The sequence below is a fragment of the Aquarana catesbeiana genome, linkage group LG11 (genome assembly GCF_042186555.1).
Source record: "Aquarana catesbeiana isolate 2022-GZ linkage group LG11, ASM4218655v1, whole genome shotgun sequence".
Classification (NCBI taxonomy): Eukaryota; Metazoa; Chordata; class Amphibia; order Anura; family Ranidae; genus Aquarana; species Aquarana catesbeiana.
In genome coordinates this window covers 52489927-52510154 of record NC_133334.1, presented here as the reverse complement: position 1 = coordinate 52510154, position 20228 = coordinate 52489927, and the positions used below count along the sequence as shown (strand labels likewise).

Below are 20228 nucleotides of genomic sequence, written 5' to 3'. Positions count from 1 at the left end.
AGAATAAATAAAGAGATGAAAGCTATTGGCTACTGCCCCGTTTATAGTCCCGACGTACGTGTTTTACGTCACCGCGTTCAGAACAATCGAATTTTCCGACAATTTTGTGTGACCGTGTGTATGCAAGACAAGTTTGTGCCAACATCCGTCCGAAAAAATCCTAGGATTTTGTTGTCGGAATGTCCGATCAATGTCCAACCATGTGTACGGGGCATTACACTGTTATGTATATTTATTCAGTGATAATTTGGTAATTTGTTGCTAGTTGAGCTGCACTATATAGATGGTTCGGTTCACCTATTTTTACCACCCCCAACCGCCCCCATGCCTAGAAATGTTTTTTTTGATAGTAACAGTACTAATGCTCATACTTGTATCTAGCTGTATCTGACATTCATGCAATATGTGACAAAGTCAACAAACAAACTAGCTTAAACTGGTTGTAAACCCTTTACAACCACTTTAAACTACAGGCAAGCCTATAATTAGGCTTGCCTGTAGCTGCACTGGATATCTCCTAAACCTGCACGGTTTAGGAGATATCCCTGTATTTGCATGTGCCGACGTCATGCGGCACATGCGCACTTAAGCCAACTGAAGTAATGGCACGCACGTGCCATTGCTTCAGTTGTACTGTGCCGTTTGCGGCGGCTCCCGCACGCATGCACTGGAGTGACATCATCGTGGCTCCGGCCAATCACAGCGCCGCAGCCGTGATACCCGGAAGCAAGCCCCGGGCGACATATCGGCGGCCTGAGGGGGAGACAAGGACGGCTGCGGGGGCTTTGTTCTCGGGTAAGTAATTCATAATGAGCTAGTATGCTATGCATACTAGCTCATTATGCCTTTATTTTGCAGGGTGTGTTTTTAGGGGTTTTTTGCAAGAGGGTTTACTTCCTCTTTAACCTTTCACAGCTGGCTCCTGCCAGCCCTTTAAAGGGATTTTTTTTACATCAGAGGCCAAGTAGTGGCTTCCTGACCATGTGATCACTATGAGTGGCTGTCACAGTTGTAACATGATCAGTCTCTCCCAAACGCAGAATTTTAGCATTCGGGGCATACTTTCCGGAATGTATGGGGTGTGAAACGTGAATAACACTTTAATCTGCATTCGATATTGATAGGCTGCTGGTGGTGGGCTGTACATTGCACTTATGCATCAACACCAGGATTTTACACTGTATGGGCTTAATCGCCCACATGCATGGAGCCTTAGAGCTGTCACTAGAAAATTATTGAGTTCAGGTATCTCCAGTTAGGAAGACTGTGAATACCACATCATACAAAGATAATTAAGACAATTGTGCATCTCCAACTTTGCGCTAACAAGGTTGCAGAAGCCCCTTTCTGTTCCAGCATGACTGTGTCTTTATGAACAAAGCCAGCTCCATAAAGACATGGTTGGGTCAGTTTGGTGTGGAGGGACTTGAGTGACCCCAACCTTACTGAACACCTTTGGGATGAATTGGAAAAACTATTGCAGGCCAGATCCAACATCAGTACCTGACCTCACAAATTGCTCTTTTGGTTGAACAGGCACAAATTCCTAGACACACTCTCGAAAAAAAGGGGCAACTCCATAGTAATGGCAACAGTGTTCAAATGGAATGTCCAACAATCATATATTATTGTGAACGCCAGGTATCTACAAATATGTGGCCATGGGTAGGTAGAATGTTTTACAAAAAAGCATTTTAAGAAATTTGATGAAAGGTGAAGCTACATGCATTGCTAGTTGCCAAAATTAAAAATGTAAAAAAAAAAAAAAAAAAAAAAAAAAAGAAAAAGAAAATGTGTCTATGTAATCATATTTTGAATCACATCAGCAGTGCTGGAGTTTGCATATAAATTAGAGACAATTCAGCAAAAATAGCACTTTGCATGACCCACGAGAAGAGTAAATGTCCCGTGTTTGCATACCACACAGCTATCCTCATTTATAACACAAAGGTTATGGCTGCACTTGCAGATGATAGATCTTCTGGAGAATTTCTGTATGTTCTAAACCCAAATTAACCTTCAGTTTAAATCAGCTAACTACATTCCAGGAGCGTCAAAGCAAAAGGTATGCAAAGCCTCAGCTTGAGTAAAAAAGCCTGTCCTCTGCCAGCATGCTACAGAGATGGACCCTTGTTCTCTGTGTGGAAACAGTCATCTCTCTGCAGAAGTCTGACATGCTCTAAACCAGGGGTCTCCAAAATGCAGCCTGGGAGCCGGATGTAGCCCTTGCTTGCTTTTATCCAGCCCTTTGGGGCCTTATTCCCCCCCTGTCAGCAATAGTTACATAGTTACATAGTAGGTGAGATTAAAAAAAAGACACAAGTCCATCAAGTCCAACCTATGTGTGTGATTATATGTCAGTATTACATTGTATATCCCTGTATGTTGCGGTCATTCAGTTGCTTATCTAATATCTAATAGTTTCTTAAAACTATCAATGCCCCCCCGCTGAGACCACCGCCTGTGGAAGGGAATTCCACATCCTTGCTGCTCTTACAGTAAAGAACCCTCTACGTAGTTTAAGGTTAAACCTCTTTTCTTCTAATTGTAATGAGTGGCCACGAGTCTTGTTAAACTTCCTTCTGCGAAAAAGTTTTATTCCCATTGTGGGGTCACCAGTACAGTATTTGTAAATTGAAATCATATCCCTTCTCAAGCGTCTCTTCTCCAGAGAGAATAAGTTCAGTGCTCGCAACCTTTCCTCATAACTAAGATCCTCCAGACCCTTTATTAGCTTTGTTGCCCTTCTTTGTACTCGCTCCATTTCCAGTACATCCTTCCTGAGGACTGGTGCCCAGAACTGGACAGCATACTCCAGGTGCGGCCGGACCAGAGCCTTGTAGAGTGGGAGAGTTATCGTTTTATCTCTGGAGTTGATCCCTTTTTTAATGCATGCCAATATTCTGTTTGCTTTATTAGCAGCAGCTTGGCATTGCATGCCATTGCTGAGCCTATTATCTACTAGGACCCCCAGGTCCTTTTTCATCCTAGATTCTCTGAGGTTCTCCCCCCAGTGTATAGATTGCATTCATATTTTTGCCACCCAAATGCATTATTTTAAATTTTTCTACATTGAACCTCATTTGCCATGTAGTTGCCCACCCCATTAATTTGTTCAAATCTTTTTGCAAGGTTTCCACATCCTGCGGAGAAGTTATTGCCCTTCTTAGCTTAGTATCGTCTGCAAATACAGAGATTGAACTATTTATCCCATCCTCCAGGTCGTTTATGAACAAATTAAACAGGATTGATCCCAGCACAGAACCCTGGGGGACCCCACTACCCACCCCTGACCATTCTGAGTACTCCCCATTTATCACCACCCTCTGAACACGCCCTTGTAGCCAGTTTTCAATCCATGTACTCACCCTATGGTCCATGCCAATGGACCTTATTTTGTACAGTAAACGTTTATGGGGAACTGTGTCAAATGCTTTTGCAAAATCCAGATACACCACGTCTACGGGCCTTCCTTTATCTAGATGGCAACTCACCTCCTCATAGAAGGTTAGTAGGTTGGTTTGGCAAGAATAGTGGGGCATAGTTCTTGCCAATGACACCAAAAATGGGGTACTAGTCCTCTCACTGACACCAATGATGGGGCACTATTCCTCCCCCTAATAAAAATGACAGGGCATTGTTTACTCCCACTGACTTTTTTCTCCCACTGGCCACAGTTTGGCCCCTCTAAAGTCTGAAGGACAGTAAACTGGCCCTTTGATTAGAAAGTTTGGAAACCCCTGCTCTAAGCTGAGTCAGAGCCAGAGTACTCTAATCAGGGAGCCTGAACTTTGCTGATCGCAAACCTACTGGTGTAACTGGTGGAGGTATGTAAGGGCCAATTTACTGTGCCTTCAAAAAGTATTCATACCCTTTGAAATGTTCCACATTTTGTCATGTTATAACCAAAAACATAAATGTATTTTATTAGGATTTTATGTGATAGACCAACACAAAGTGGCACATAACTGTGAAGTGAAAGAAAAATGAAAAATGTTTTTCACAAGTTTTTAGGAATAAATATGTGAAAAGTGTGCAGTGAATTTGTATTCACCCCCCCTGAGTCAATACTTTGTAGAACCACCTTTTGCTGGAATTACAGCTGCAAGTCTTTTTGGGGATGTCTCTACCAGCTTTGCACATCTAGAGAGGTTTTTTTTGCCCATTCTTCTTTGGCCCATAGCTCAAGCTCTGTCAGATTGGATGGAGAGCGTCTGTGAACAGCAATTTTCAAGTCTTGCCGCAGATTCCCAATTGGATTTAGGTCTGGACTGGGCCATTCAAACACATGAATATGCTTTGATCTAAACCATTCCATTGTAGCTCTGGCTGTATGTTTAGGGTCATTGTCCTGCTTGAAGGTGGACCTCGGCCGCAGTCTCAAGTCTTTTCCAGACTCTAATGCCCTGTACACACGATCGGACATTGATCGGACATTCCGACCTTTTTCGGAATTCCGGATTTTTTCGGACAGATGTTGGCTCAAACTTGTCTTGCATACACATGGTCACACAAAGTTATCGGAAAATCCGATCGTTCTAAACGCGGTGACGTAAAACACGTACGTCGGGACTATAAACGGGGCAGTGGCCAATATCTTTCATCTCTTAATTTATTCTGAGCATGCGTGGCACTTTGTGCGTCGGATTTGTGTACACACGATCGGAATTTCCGACAACGGATTTTGTTGTCGGAAAATTTTATAGCCTGCTCTCAAACTTTGTGTGTCGGAAATTCCGATGGAAAATGTGTGATGGAGCCCACACACGGTCGGAATTTCCGACAACAAGGTCCTATCACACATTTTCCGTCGGAAAATCCGACCGTGTGTACAGGGCATTACAAGTTTTTTTCTAAAATTGCTCTCTATTTAGCTCCATCCATCTTCCCATCAGCTCTGACCAGCTTCCCTGTCCCTGCTGGAGAAAAGCATCCCTACGGCATGATTCTGCCACCACTATGTTTCACGGTGGGGATGGTGTGTTCATGGCAATGTGCAGTGTTAGTTTTCCACCACACATAGTGTTCTGCTTTTAGGCCAAAAAGTTTAATTTTGATCTAAACTGACCAGAGCACCTTCTTCCACATGGTTGCCGTGTCCCTCACATGGCTTGCCACAAACTGCAAACAGGGCTTCTTATGGCTTTCTTTCAACAATGGCTTTCTTCTTGCCACTCTTCCACAAAGGCCAGATTTGTGGCGTTCACAACTAATAGTTGTCCTGTGGACAGATTCTCCCACCTGTGATGTGGATCTCTGCAGCTCCTCCAGAGTTACCATGGGCCTCTTAACTGCTTCTCTGATTAATGTTCTCCTTGCCCGGCCTGCCAGTTTAGGTGGACGGCCATGTCTTGTTAGGTTTTCAGTTGTGCCATACTCTTTCCATTTTCGGATGATGGATTGAACAGTGCTCCCTGAGATGTTCAAAGCTTAGGATATTTTTTTATATAACCTAACCCTGCTTTAAACTTCTCCACAATTTTATCCCTGACCTGTCTGGTGTGTTCCTTGGCCTTTATAATGCTGTTTGTTCACTAAGGTTATTTAACAATCCTCTGAGGGCTTCACAGAACAGCTGTAGTTATACTGAGATTAAATTACACACAGGTGGACTCTATTTACTAATTAGGTAACTTCTGAAGGCCATTGGTTCTACTAGATTTTAGTTAGGGGTATCAGAGTAAAAGGGGCAGAATACAAATGCACATCACATTTTTAAGATATTTATTTGTAAAAAATACTGAAAACCATTTATCATTTTCCTTCCACTTCACAATTATGTGCCACTTTGTGTTGGTCTATCACATAAAATCCCAACAAAATAAATTTAAGTTTTTGGTTATAATATGACAAATTGTGGAAAATTTCAAGAGGTACGAATACTTTTTCAAGGCACTGTATATCTATGCATTGTGGCCTAGGGAGTTAAAAGTTTAAATAGAGTATACTTACCTAACTAGCTACCTGGAAATTTCATAGTGTGTCCTGCCTTGGTGCTGCACAAAAAACCCTCAAACCCTTCTCACTTCTTGTTTCTGGTGCATACACTGCCTGAGATCGCTGAGTTTAATGGGAAAACCCTCAAAAGCATGGAAACCTGTATAAGGGTTTTCTATTGAATGAATGGAGGTGGGGCCATGCATGGACAGGGAACAAGTGGAAAAAGAGATTCCGGCTAAACTCTATATCGCAATTCAACTTGTGTTTCTTGGGTGCTAAAATTGTGCCGTTTATGCCGTCAACACACCTAAAGGTGCTCAGCAAACGTTTTTCTTTGGTCACAAACAATATGCAGCAATCTGAGATGGCAGAGAGTCCCCTTCATCAGCCAACTCTGAAACATGACATATTGCTTGTGACCATAGAAAAACCTGTAGTTACCTCAACTCTGTATCGCAGGCATTCAAAGCCTTTGACCTCTCCAGTGCCAACCCCAAATTTCAAGGTATGTGGAAAATAGAAACACTTTCCATGCCACCCCAATATGCCTATAGTACTATGCAAATACAAACTTACAGAGAGTTGTAATTTGCACTGGATTTTTTAAAGGCTTCCATTTCTTATTGGAGAGACAGGGAAGCAAAGGCAACTACATGGTTCCTACAATAATGCCAGTGTGTTAGTTTGGTTAATTTTGTGTTGTGAAAGTCTCTTTAAGATGACTGCACTTTGCTTATCCAGGTCACAGCAACAGGATTGCTTAAGAGCCCAGGATAGGCTTCCCTAAAGAGATGAGTTTTCAGGTACAGTATCTCCTAAAGGTGGACAGAGTAGGAGATAGCCAGATTGGTTGGGGTAGAGCTCCAAATTGTGTAAGTGCCCACCCAGACTGACTTAGAATCTACCCAGGGCCTTTTTCATGGGGCTTTGACAACCGAAGCAATTAAGGGGCCCAGGGAAGGTTAGTATCAAAATTTAAAGAGGGCAAGCTATCAAGTAAACCATTTGCAATGCCTTGATTGAACATAGGACTGATTTAGTTTAAAGGTCCTATGTTGCATATTCCAATTTACAGAGTCCACCAGTAAGCTCTCTGGTAAGTTCAATAGTCAGTCTAACACTGGAATGATTATTTAACAATCACTGAGATTTTCCCATACATGTGTGTAATCAGAAATCTACAAGTTGGAAGTCATCTTGTGTAGAGTGACAGGGAAGATCTGTGGACACATTTAGCCCTGTAGTGTGTTTATCAAAAATGACCAAGGAAATTTTTGCTGAGTAAAGTCCCCAATGGGTAGGTCCTCTTCATGCCAGGGTCACCACCTTGTCATTGTAGGCCCCAAGGGAGACCTCTTTCCCCTACCTCTGTAACCACCCACCCCTCTTCATTTTTGGCCCCTTTCACTGTTTGATGCACTCCGTCCCCCCTTCACTACTTTGTATCTGTTGCTAGCACTACTGCCTTCACTTGTTTTCTTTCCTTATTTCTTTTCATTCTTGTCCATCAACTACTACACGTGTGAAACCTTTAGTCTTTAGTAGGGCAGGCCACACACGGTTCGAATCTGTTCCTGCTGAAATGGCCAAGATTCTAACCGTGTATGGGCAGACTGAATGTACCAAGTTGACTGATCGATCAACTTGGGTAAAACCAGCATGCTGGGTTTTACCTGCAATTATCGCTAGCGGCTGCGATAGCTGCTGGCAAAAATTACTTTCTTCCCCCTGCCGGGAGAAGACAATGGCTCAGCAGGAGGGATTCCCGGATCAACACTCTGTTTTGATGGGGGAATCCATGTGTAGCGCTGGTAGATTTGCAATCTACCACATGTTAGGTAAATTTAGTAACTTGTTCGTTAGGAAGGTTAAGTTTGCCTCTGTTCCAGCTTGGCTGACATTGTGTGTGTTTCCGTGCTGACCGGTGGGTGTCGCTGTTATCACTGGTTAGTGTTGGAAAGGCAACGTGTTGAAGCGTATGGATGCTCTTCTGTATCAGAGACAACTCGGTGGAGGTGGTCCTCCGAGTTGCATTCTGGGCGAGGGTATTTATGGGACAGACGCCATATTTTGGGGTTCGTTTTACAGCCACCTGCTGGCCCTCCTGGCCGACAGTTATGCATTAGGGGCTACCTCGTGGTCCTCCGTTCCGAAGGCCCACGATACTGCGGCGCAGGGGTGGGTCTAGAGGCTTGTCTGGAGCCTACCACCGCGGCCGAGGAATGGTCCTGAGCTGTCGGTCCTGTGTGACGAGGCTGGACAACCGAGGAGATCCCAGGGGAGGACCCGTCTTGTAGAGATCTGGCAGCATGCTGGTCTAGAGAGGGGCCTGGTGACTCGGTTGGAGGACGTATCCGAAAGTAACTATACAGCATAGTGTTGCCGGGTTGGCTTAAAGGTTCAGACACTGTGACTGACATTCATTACAGAAAATCTGATACATCCTGTGGCAGAGGATCGTACGGATTTTGTTCCCAAGCAAGTCTGTGGCAGAGACTTTGATTCATGCTGCGTACTGGTTGCTAGGCTGGTGAGAGAGGCCTATCCAGGGAGTGTGTCCCACGAGGGGGGCGCATTCCATACAATATCTGAATTCTACCCTAACATTTCTTAAAAGAACCCTACAAGAAGATGTTTGAGTTTCTTCTGCAGTTTCCTTTCCGCCTCTTTCCTGCTATTTCCTAAGTCAAGTGTTTAATAAAGCATTGAAAACGTACTCCAGTGTTTGTGCGTGTGTCGTCCAGAGGTAAACTCAACGGAACCCTAGACCCGGTGCCGGTGAAACAGAGGGAAGCAGAGTGAAGGTAACAGACCCGCTTAAACCAGCAGCTCCACCATAAATTATTGTACACATGTATGGCCAGCCTTAAGCCCTGTACACACAGGCTGAATGTCGGTAGACAACAGCGGGTTAAAAAAAAAAAACGTTTGGCATTCACCCATGTGTAAGGTCGGTCTGTCCAACAGAAGCCAGCCTGTCGGACGTGCATGCTGGAAAACCAGCAGCCAACCAACTCCCGGTCAACACTCTCAACCAATGGCAGAGAGCGCTGATCGGAGTGTTCTGGCGGAGGGGCATCCCCCTTGTGGAACACAACAGCTCAGCGGGGAAGATCGCTGGACTAACCTTGCATGGTTAGTACAGCGTCTCCAACCGGAGCTCTCAGGTTTTTTTTTTCATGCAACCCAGCGGGTTGTGTGTACCCGGCTTTACTCTCTTTCAGTTTTCGAATGTTATCTTAAGAGATGACATTTTTTTCCTGTATAGGTATCTTGGGTTCGGCTTCACCTAGCCTCATTATTACCTCCTAGGCAATTATTTCAATGTCACGCATCACATGTTAACTGTACATTGTACTTATAAATCATCTCGAGGACTTCTCTTGGTAAATCAAGAATTTTCCCCCCAAAAAAATATGACTAATGAAGGGAGAACATGGAATGATTGTGTAGGGTTAACCTACTCTGATGGAAAGAGTGTGTGTTTGGGTGGGGGGGCAGGTTTATGGTTGGAATCTTTGTGCCAGTCACAGTGTCTTATGACCGGTTGCAGGATGGATGATGTGTGAGTCACAGCCGTTGCCCAGCTCATAGGCTTCACAGCAAAATTATATATCAGCATCATCACTGTATAATCATTATGAAAATGAAGATAAACAGTTTTCAGAAGCTTTTTAATGTAAACACGTTATCTATTTTTCTCTGTAATAAAAAAAACATGTTTTTATGGGAAAACCTCATTTGAATCAGTACATCCTGCAAACAAATAAAAAAAACATGCCATTATTGAAAGTCTGGGGTCTCTTTCTCTCTCTGTCTGGCACCAACAATCTCTTAAACTGGCCATTTTTTTTAGAATTTTTTGTTTGTTTCAAGAATGTTTGTTCGATTTTCTAATCATTAGTGGGTTCAAATGGAAGTTCGTTTTTGACTGCAGTGATGAGAAAATTTGAAGAAGCTTTCCTTAGGGAAAGACTATTAATTCCAGAATCAAATGTTAAAAGAGAAGTACAGCCAAAGCTTGTTTGGCTGTACTTCTCCTGTGGATCACAGGAGTGCAGTTTGTTCTGCACTCCTGTGACCCGTTTTCAGCAGACAGCGGGCTGAACCGCCCTTTCGGCTGACGTCACAGAGCCGGTCCAGGCACCCGGTTCAGCCTCCTAGCGAGCTGCTGAGAGCCTGAGCCAGCCACTTTAACCCCTCCACAACCTAGCACTCCAGTGAGCGCGGGGAGCAGAGCAGAGAGCTGCTGACTGACAGTCACCAGCTCTCTGCTCAGGGGGCTGTGAGAACTGAGCGATTGATGGTGTTAGATCGCTCGGTTCTCAGTGTTAGAGCCAGCGGGGGACAGATGCAGCATTGGACCGAAGCTGCATCCACCTAGGTAAGTATAAATGTGCAAAGAAAAAAAAAGTCCACTTGTCAAGTCATCAAATGTTCTGAGGATTTTCATACGCATTTTTGTATGAATGTATGTATAAGGGGTCTTCAAAAAGTTTCCACACTTTTTTATGTTTAATAAGATATAGATATAGTTGAAAAGAGTGCAGGAACTTCAAAAGTATATGGCTAGCTTTAGCTTGTCCCTCAATTCAATAGTTTCTATTTGGATTGAAAACAGCAAGACATGCACCAATGCAGTGGGATGTGATGGTACTATTACAATACACAGTAGTAGAAAACAAAGTGCATATTAAAGGATACCCAACATAATGAAACCTCCGTCTTTGATGTCTGATATATAAAATTATTCATTAGGACATGTAAGAGGGAAATAAGGGAAAAAACAATAGGATTAGTAACAGGAAGAGTGAGGGGAAAAGAAAGAGGAAGAAACTAAGGGGAATCCAGGGCTGGGCAGTGTAGGACCTCTCAGACATCTGTTCACATGAGAACAGTCAGGAGAATTAGACGTGTAATGCCCTGTACACATGACCGGTTTTCTCGTCAGAATAAACTCTGAAGGTTTTTCCGACGGAGTTCCGATGGAATTCCGCTCAAGCTGTCTTGCATACACACGGTCACACCAAACTCCGAACGTCCAGAACGCGGTGACGTACAACACATACAACGGGACTAGAAAACAGAAGTTCAATAGCCAGTAGCCAATAGCTTCCGTCTTGTACTTGCTTCAGAGCATGTGTCGTTTTTGGTACGTCGGAACAGCATACAGATGATTGGAATGTTCTCTTTCTAGGTCTGTCAGAATTTTCTACGTAAAAAGTCCGATGGGGCATACACACGATCGGAATATGCGATGAAAAGCTCCCATCAGACTTTTTCTGTCGGACATTCTGCTCATGTATACACAGCATAAAAGTCTGTAATCAAAATTAATTCAAGGGGACCAGATCTTTTCAAAAAGTGCCATTTTATCATTTATATTAGCCATAATTTTAACACTGGTCATCATCTAAGTGACTTGAGCCTTGACTTGCAATGAATCCAAGGTGGGAGTTTTCCATGCTAACTTGTGTTTCTTTATTTGAGCATCAAGCAATATTTGGGTAAATACTTTTTAACTCAACAGTGTTTGTAATCTCTTCCTTACTGAGCAGTCTATCTGTAACTTAGCAGTCTCTGTAAAATGAAAGCTACTTTTCTTAACATGGAAGGAGCAAAATGCAAGTTTCAAATATGGGTATGGGCATAAGGTCTGCAGGTTGGGTTGGGTTGTGAGTCTGGACCAGAAGGGTGTGTGTCTATAAAAACTGACCTGTGTAGGCACAGTACATATCCCGGTGACTCAAAATAATTCTAAAATGTAAGTCCAAAATGTTTTTTTAAATAATAGTTTGAGTGGGTTGGCTAAATCAGCCCCTGGCTTCTTGTATATATTGGATACTCCAATAGTGCCCAACAGGGAGAGTGGGAATCCTTCATAATGCCCACAGCAAGTGGGCCGAGCCAGGAACTCAGCACAGAAAGTTCACCAATAATGTGCCCAAGAGAAACCATCAGATAGTTTAACTTTTCAGGATCAGCCAATACTAAAGTACCAGATTTGGTTAGGCTCACCTTTTAAAATGTGTTGGTTAAAGACAATGCATTTTGGGGGCCTGATTTAGGAATAAGGCCTCCTTTACACCATGCCATTTCCTAAAGTATCAGCAATGGAACAAAAATGGGCATGTAAGTTTTAGTTTTAGTTTTGAATAGAGTAGGAAATAAAACTATTGGGTTATTTTTTGCTGATTGCATACAATTTGGGAAATTTCCCTTCATTTCCTGACTCAGAGATGCCAAGTAACAGCAAATGACCCCAAAAAAGGGGATTTCCAAACTTAGATAGCTGTCAGCTGGGAATAATTGTCCCTACTGAAAGATTTTCCCCTTACCTTTTATTATGGGGGCACCTCTATGCAGGATTTTTCTTCTATCTCTCTGCTTGTATCCCTGTTGGGAAGATTCACCCCTCAGAACAAATAGAGGGGTTAATCTTCCCAACGGGGATACAGGCAGCAACAAAAACTTGACAGAGCATCTAATCCTTCCACACTTCATCCAAAACCTCCAAAAAAATGTTTTCCCTAGAGATACACTTTAATGCCGCGTACACACGGGCGGACTTTTCGATGGACTATTTCCGGCTGACTTTTCAACGGACTTTACGATGGACTTTCCGAATGAACGGACTTGCCTACACACGATCAACCAAAGTCTGACTGATTCGTACGTGATGACGTACGACCGGACTAAAATAAGGAAGTTCATAGTCAGTAGCCAATAGATGCCCTAGCGTCGGTTTTTGTCCGTCGGACTAGCATACAGACTTTTCGACCGGACTCGAGTCCGTCGGAAAGATTTGAAACATGTTTTATTTCTAGGTCCGTCAGACTTTTGGGGAAAAGAAGTCAGCTGGAGCCCACACACCGGCCAATTGTCCGACGCAGTCCGGTCCGCCGGACCTAGTCCGTCAAAGTCCGCTCGTGTGTACGCGGCATAAGAATTGGTAATGTAATAGGTATCCCAGTTAAGCAGATGCTACCTTTTTTTGACATATACAGGCTAATTTGGAGCATGCAGGAAGATAAAGGAAAGAACTGTTTCAGCTAATGGATGCAAGTTCAGTCTTTAGTATACAGTGAATGACTTGGTTACTGCATGCCATCTAACTGACATTGTACTAATGGAATCTTAGTCTACTACTCTCATAGTAAACCGTAGACACACAATATAATGCAGAAATGAGCAAACAGCTGTCATGTAACTGACAAAGCTGATAAAGGAAAAACAGAACTATCCACGCATTGTTGTCTCAGTTATGCTACTCATGTGGAACAAACACAAATTGTAATGTATGACTATGTAACATATTTATTGCCTGCTGTACTGTGAAAACGTTTCTTTCATGGTCAGAGAATGGATTCCTTATTTTACTGCTTACCCATAATTCCATTATACATTGGTAAACACTGTTTAAAGGGGTTTTCCATGCTTAATGAGAAACTAGGGCTTAAAGAATATCTCCAGACCAAATTTCTTTTTTTTCTTTTTACATTTTGAATTGAGTAGAAAAGGAATACAATCTACAAGGTTTTTAATGCAATTTGCAACGGTGTTGGGGAGATTCCCCCCCACTTCCTATCCTGAAGACAACATTGTCAATAGCACTAGGAAGTGAATGGAAATCTCACCCAGAAATGTATATAATAAATTAGGGGAAGAATTGTACCTTCAATATCTTTTTATTGTTTTTTATGTCCCATTGATGGTTTCTTTTTTTTCACTTTCTGTCACGTTGACAGCATTGTGTCATAAGGACAAAAATTAAAGGAAAATCTCCTCTCAGGGCCTTGGACAGCAATAAAACTCCAGCAAGGCTTTCATCTTTCTACCTTTTTAAAACTAAGCAACGCAAACCCGTGCTTTGTTCATGCAGGACAAGGTGTTAGGTTGACTTTAAAGTGGTTCTAAAGCCTAAACATTTTTTACCCTAATGCATTCCATGCATTAGGGTAAAAAATGTTTAGGTAGCAGTATTGCCTCCTCACCCTGCCTATTACTTACTTAAACCTTCATTTGATCCAGTGCTGTGCCCTTCTGTAGTGCCTCTGTCCTCTCTCCCTGCTCTTACAGGCTTTGCAGAGGCAGCGAGAGCCATTGGCTCCCACTGCTGTCAGTCAAATTCTGTGACAAGGGAACCGGGGGGGGGGGGGGGTCAAGCTGCACTGTCTGTATCTATGAACGCAGACAGTGCTGCTCAGAATTGAGCCCGCAGGTGTGCCTCAATAGGAAGTGGCTTTCTATGGTGGCACACCAAAAAAAAGGAGGAGCCAGGTGTGTGAGCGGGTTACTTGAGAAGTGGAGACTCTGGGCTGCTCTGTGCAGTTCCATTGCACAGAGCAGGTACATATAACATGTTTCTTTTTTAACCACTTCAGCCCCGGAAGGATTTGACCCCTTAATGACCAGGCCATTTTTTGCAATACGGCACTGCGTGGCTTTAACTGACAATTGCGCGGTCGTGCGGCGCTGTACCCAAACAAAATTGACGTCCTTTTTTTCCGCACAAATAGAGCTTTCTTTTGGTGGTATTTGATCACCTCTGTGTTTTTGGGGTTTTTCTTGCGCTATAAACAAAGAGCGATAATTTTGAAAAAAAAAAACATTTAGTTTTACTTTTTGCTATAATACATATCCCCAAAAAATATATAAAAAACACATTTATACAGGTTTGGAGATTTGCCCAGGAGAGCCGACCTGTGGCAGTATATCTGCGTGAGCAGGTCGGCAAGTGGTTAACAAAAAAAACTTTTCACTTTACAATCACTTTAAAGTGGAAGTAGTCTATTTTTGCACTTGTACCTACAGGTAAGCCTATAATAAGTCTTACCTGTAGGTACCATGAATATCTCCTAATCTCCTAAACCTGCACTGTTTAGGAGATATTCACACTACATGCAGTCGGTGATGTCACTGGCGCAATGCGTTCCTTCAGAGCCCTGTGCTGCGGTCCGTGACTCCCATGGTGCGGCCAATCAAACGGTGGCTGCCTGTGAACCCGGAAGGAAGACTGGGTAAAGATGGAAGCCCTCTCGCATACTAGCACATTATGCCTTTACCTTGCAGGGTTTAAAAAAAAATTGTGTGGTTTACTACCGCTTTAAGGCCTTCCACCCCAGCAGGACATAATCACCTTCCATTTTACCCCCGCCTTTTTGTTCAACCACCGAAAACGAGAAAAAGAGGACATTCAAGTCACTCTAGGCAGAGCTTAGACAGGGATGAAGACTCTTTCCCAGCCCCCATGTAAGGCCTCATGTACACGGCTGCTGGTAAACGGACGTTTAGAAGCAGTTGGGCATTTTTTTCAGCTGCCCCTAAACTCTCCTCTATGTTATCTTATCAGTACATGTACACAGGGTCGTTTATAGTAGTTTCCAGGCAGTTGAGTTTAGAAGCATTTTTTGGAACGCAAAAAAATGGGTTCAGACGGATGTTCAGAGGCATTAGAAACGCCAAATGCCTGTAACAGCTTGAGAACGCTGCTAAATGCGGTAACTCGTGTTTAGCAGCATTTCGTTTACAGACGTTTTTCATTTAAAAAACAAAACAAAAACGATTCTAGACGCAAACGCGGCTAAACGTGGCTAAACGTGGCATGTAAATGCAGCTAGACGGCTGTTTTTAGACTGTTTTTTCTAGCTGTCAAGTTAAATCATTCAGGAGAGGTTAAACAACGTCACCAAATACCAGTGCTGTCCCAGGATGGGAAGGGGAGGGTCACATGTTCCTCCATATCTAGTAATACTAGGTATTTTCTTTACTCCCCGCACTTGAATGGAGCAGCGGGGACACGATGAAAAGGTGAGTGTGCGGTCCTGTGGAATCGCGCATTAAAGCAAACCTGTGCTTTGTCCATACAGAGCAAAATAGAAAGGTTGCTGCAGTTGCCAAAAGCTGTACCTAAGGACCTTACCCTCGCTTTTAAATCTCCCAGAGCACCCTGAGAGTTCTGTACTAATTTCAACTTTGTGAAAACCAAAACCAGCAATGGGATGCAGAAAGCACCTCCCTGTCCCCACTTTTCAGTGCTTTGGCCTGGCAAATTGCAGAGCAGGCATCAAGCACTTGTGAGAAAGTGGGAGAGGTAACATGTTCCCCATACTTGGAAGTACAAGGCATTTCTTGTGGTTGCAGTGGTGGATTTGAGGTTGGGTGTCGTGTCAGGGAACTAGGTTTAGACACCTTATGGTGCATGTAATTGAGCTTTTTATGGTTCAACTGCTGCTACACCCATGGGGGGTCCAGGAACCTGAAACAGATCTTTGCAGAGATACTGGCACTGTAAGGAACACTTATGCCCTGTACACGTGATCGGACATTGATCAGACATTCCGGCGACAAAATCCGCCGACTTTTTCAGACGGATTTTGGGCCAAACTTGTCTTGCATACACACGGTTGCACAGAGTTGTCAGAAAATCCGATCGATAAACGGGGCAGTAGCCAATAGCTTTCGTCTCTTAATTTATTCTGAGCATGCGTGGCACTTTGTGCGTCGGATTTGTGTACACACGATCAGAATTTAAACAATCGGATTTTGTTGTCGGAAAATTTTATATCCTGCTCTCAAACTTTGTGTGTCGGAAATTCCGACTCAAAAAGTCCGATGGAGCCCACACACGGTCGGAATTTCCGACAACACAGTCCGATCGCACTTTTTCCGTCGGAAAATCCGACCGTGTGTACAGGGCATAACAGATAGCATGGGATAATTCTGATGCTACAAATGAGAATAGCCAACTTTAAGGGCTTTATGTGTGCCAAGGAAACATTAACCACATCATTACACCACCGCCTTCAGCCTGAACCATTGACATTATAAAGGGATGGCTACTATATTATTGCTGTGGCAAAATTCTAACAGTGCATGTCACTAAGGCTAGGGTCTATACCCACTGCTCCTCTGAAGAGCGGTCTGCGTTTGGATTGGTTTTCAGAGGCGATTGACAGGTAGCGAGGAGGTGAAGTGACACCTCCTCACTGCCGGTTTAAACCCCATGTTTGCTGCAGGAGTTTGCAGCACTTTCTTTTTCACCTGAATGGGTCATGTAGCCGTGTTCATTGGGTTTGCTGCTCACCATACCCAACATGTTGGATGGCACAGGCATGAAGCATTACAACCAAGACTAATGTCCTGTACACACGGTCAGATTTTCCGACGAAAAATGTGTGATAGGACCTTGTTGTCAGAAATTCCGACCGTGTGTAGGCTCCATCACACATTTTCCATCGGAATTTCCGACACACAAAGTTTGAGAGCTTGCTATAAAATTTTCTGACAACAAAATCCGTTGTCGGAAATTCCGATCGTGTGTACACAAATCCGACGCACAAAGTGCCACGCATGCTCAGAATAAATTAAGAGATGAAAGCTATTGGCTACTGCCCTGTTTATAGTCCCAACGTACGTGTTTTATGTCACCGCGTTTTAGAATGATCGGATTTTCCGACAACTTTGTGCGACCGTGTGTATGCAAGACAAGTTTGAGCCAACATCCGTCGGAAAAAATCCATGGATTTTGTTGTCGGAATGTCCGATCAATGTCTGACTGTGTGTACAGGGCATTAGGATGAGCTCCGGCGTGTTCGAACAGCCCACGTGCAGAGCCTGCTAGGTAGTCTCACTGCGCTGCGCTAATCACAGGCAGTGAGACATTTCCCAATCTCTGCAGCCGCACATCGGGAAAATGTCTCACTGCCTGTGATTAGCACAGCGCCGTGCCGACTTCCTGGGGGGCTCTGCACGTGCACTGTGCGAACACATCGGAGCTCATCCTTAACCAAGACATGTAATCACCCCTATCCGTTGCCATTTCAGCTTAAGGGGGATGTGTGGATAGGTGCATCGTGGAGCGGTGGTCAGAAAACACTCAGAGTGCAGGTGCAAAAACAGGAATATATTGTAACAGAAGTCCAGCAATACACAATAGACCTGGCAGGAAGGCAACCCAATCATGTACAATCACAAGATGTAAGAGCGAAGTGTCAGTAGATGGAAGTCTCAGGGAAGCCAACAGGATCTGTTTTGAGGAGCGGAATGCGGCCTGGATAGTCCGTACCCAAATGGGGAGGTTTCCAGGAAGGATGGCGTGTTCCGGCGCTTTCCCTACTCCTCTGCAAACCTTTCCCTGACGGTAAGCATTGTCCCTGACAGACGGGTATCCTGTCCCTCTACTGCCAAATGTAAAATGCATGCAAAACCTGTGAGTCAGGGACTAAAATAAACTCTGCCTGACCCAAGATGGCCGTCAAAGTCACATGGGGTGCCAGCAACCAAGCAGACACTGCCTCCTTGTGACCGAGGAAATCATAGAGGAACTAGATTTCTCTCCACTTCCTCCTCAAACCTTCACTGCCGCTACAGATGAGCGCCAGCTGCTCTGGAGAAAATAGACTGCACCTCCCTACATGCGGTTGGGGGACACGGATTAACTGCACCTCTAAACTTAGGCAAAAGGAATCAACACTGGCTAGACCAGGAAATGTTTTACCAAAAGTCAATCATCCAGGTTTAGTGACCCTGGGCCTATTGTAGCCTTATATTACTCTTCCTCATTTTTGGTGTGCATTGCATGCATTTTTGAGCATTTTTGTTAAATGCGATTTGTTCATGGATTATGCATCGTGAGGAAGAAACTTCTGCTGAAAGCTAAACCCTGGTAAAATTAAATGTCCTCCCACACTGCAAGGGCTAATTGATTGTTTACTCTACAGTACAGGAAAAAGCACTTTTACTTACCTGAACTTCTGCTCCCCTGGCTAATGGCGCTCCCCTCTGCTCCAGCAGTGGACTGTCCTTCTGCGTCCTCATGTCCAATGTAGGACTCTTCATCAGTCTTGGTAATGTCAGAGGACCTTTGACTGCCAGAGTTCAGGGGAGTATAAGCTGCAAGGGCTGCTTTAGTAGTGCAGAAGAGCCTGCGGGAGCAGAGGATCAGGTAAGTAAAACTGCTTATCCCCTAGGCATAAATGAGTGGTTAACCCTTACAGTGCAGGAGCAGGTCCACTGCAAGGGAGGACTTTTAGTTTTCCAAGATTTCAGCTTTAAATGTAAAAAAAAAGCTAAATTTTTCTTCATTCATTGGGGCAAAGGCAAATACCATGTGCACTTTGCAAGTACAGTTGCATTAATTTCCATTAGAGCTAAAGCTCTGCTTATTTTCATCATCCAATCATCTACAAGCAAAAATGCTTTTTTTTTAAAGTTTTTCTTGCACCTGATTGGGTACACTTTACAAAGCGAAGTTTCATCACATTTACATTTACTAAGGAAAATGAGGGCAAATGCACTTGCAGAGTGCACAGTCTATTTTCCATTAGTAAATCAACCCCATTGCATCCTGTGTTCCTTCACCCACAGCTCAGATCAAACCTCACTTCAGGTATCTTAATTCATTTTCACCACTAGTCCAGTTGTATCCATGGCTTCAGGCCAGTCCTGTTTCTTTCACTGCCATAACCTTCAATTATAGCTTTTTACATACAGTTGTTTTTTTTTACATCCCATGCATATTCTTTGATTAATTTTAGTTTATGCGACCGCCTTATGGCTGTCGCATTATACAATTATTATACAATTTACTTATTATGATTTACTTATTATTATTATTATTATACAATTTACTTATTATGATTTTACCTGAACATGATCTATATATTTTTTTTTTACATATAATAATATATGCACTATGACCTTTTTTATTATAATATTTTCTTTTTATTTATATTCTACAAATAATCTGGTTGCTTTTGTGTAAATTATGTATATAAAGTAAAATTTTCTGTATAATATCCCGGAAGAATGGGGAATCAGTTCCCCTAAAACACGTTGGCTTTTTTTGATACTCTATATCAGGGGTCTCCAAACTTTCTAAACAAAGGGCCAGTTTGCTATCCTTCAGACTTTAGGAGGGCCAGACTGTGGCCAATGGAAGGTCCTGATGTTTGTGGGCAAAATACAATGCCAATGGTGCCAGTGGGAGGAATTGTATCCCATCATTGGTGTTATTGGATGCCATTGTTGGTGTCATTGGGAGAAATTTTGCCTCATCATTGGTATCATTGGGAGAAATTGTGCCCCATCATTGGTGTCATTGGGAGGAATTATGTCCCATTGTTTGCGTCATTGGAAGAAAATTGTGCCCCGTCATTGGTGCCATTGGGAGGAATTGTGCTTTATTGTTGGTATCAGTGGGAGGAATTGTGCCCCATCATTGGTGTCATTGGGAGGAATTATGTCCCATTGTTTGCGTCATTGGGAGAAAATTGTGCCCCGTCATT

The 20228-nt window shown here is 43.4% G+C and overlaps 1 protein-coding gene across 7 annotated transcripts in view; it reads right to left on the bottom strand.

The window, feature by feature from the left end:
* SPI1 (Spi-1 proto-oncogene) overlaps window positions 1–20228 on the bottom strand; it is a 103203-nt gene that overhangs the window by 45277 nt on the left and 37698 nt on the right. For 3 of the 7 annotated variants that reach the window (XM_073604358.1, XM_073604357.1, XM_073604359.1), the window contains exon 2: window positions 18688–18866. The exons of the other annotated variants lie outside the window; for them this stretch is intronic. In XM_073604358.1, the coding sequence (XP_073460459.1) occupies window positions 18688–18780 (93 nt within the window). In that variant the 5' untranslated portion in view covers window positions 18781–18866. The remainder of the gene's footprint in view (window positions 1–18687; window positions 18867–20228) is intronic. 7 annotated transcript variants of the gene reach the window in all.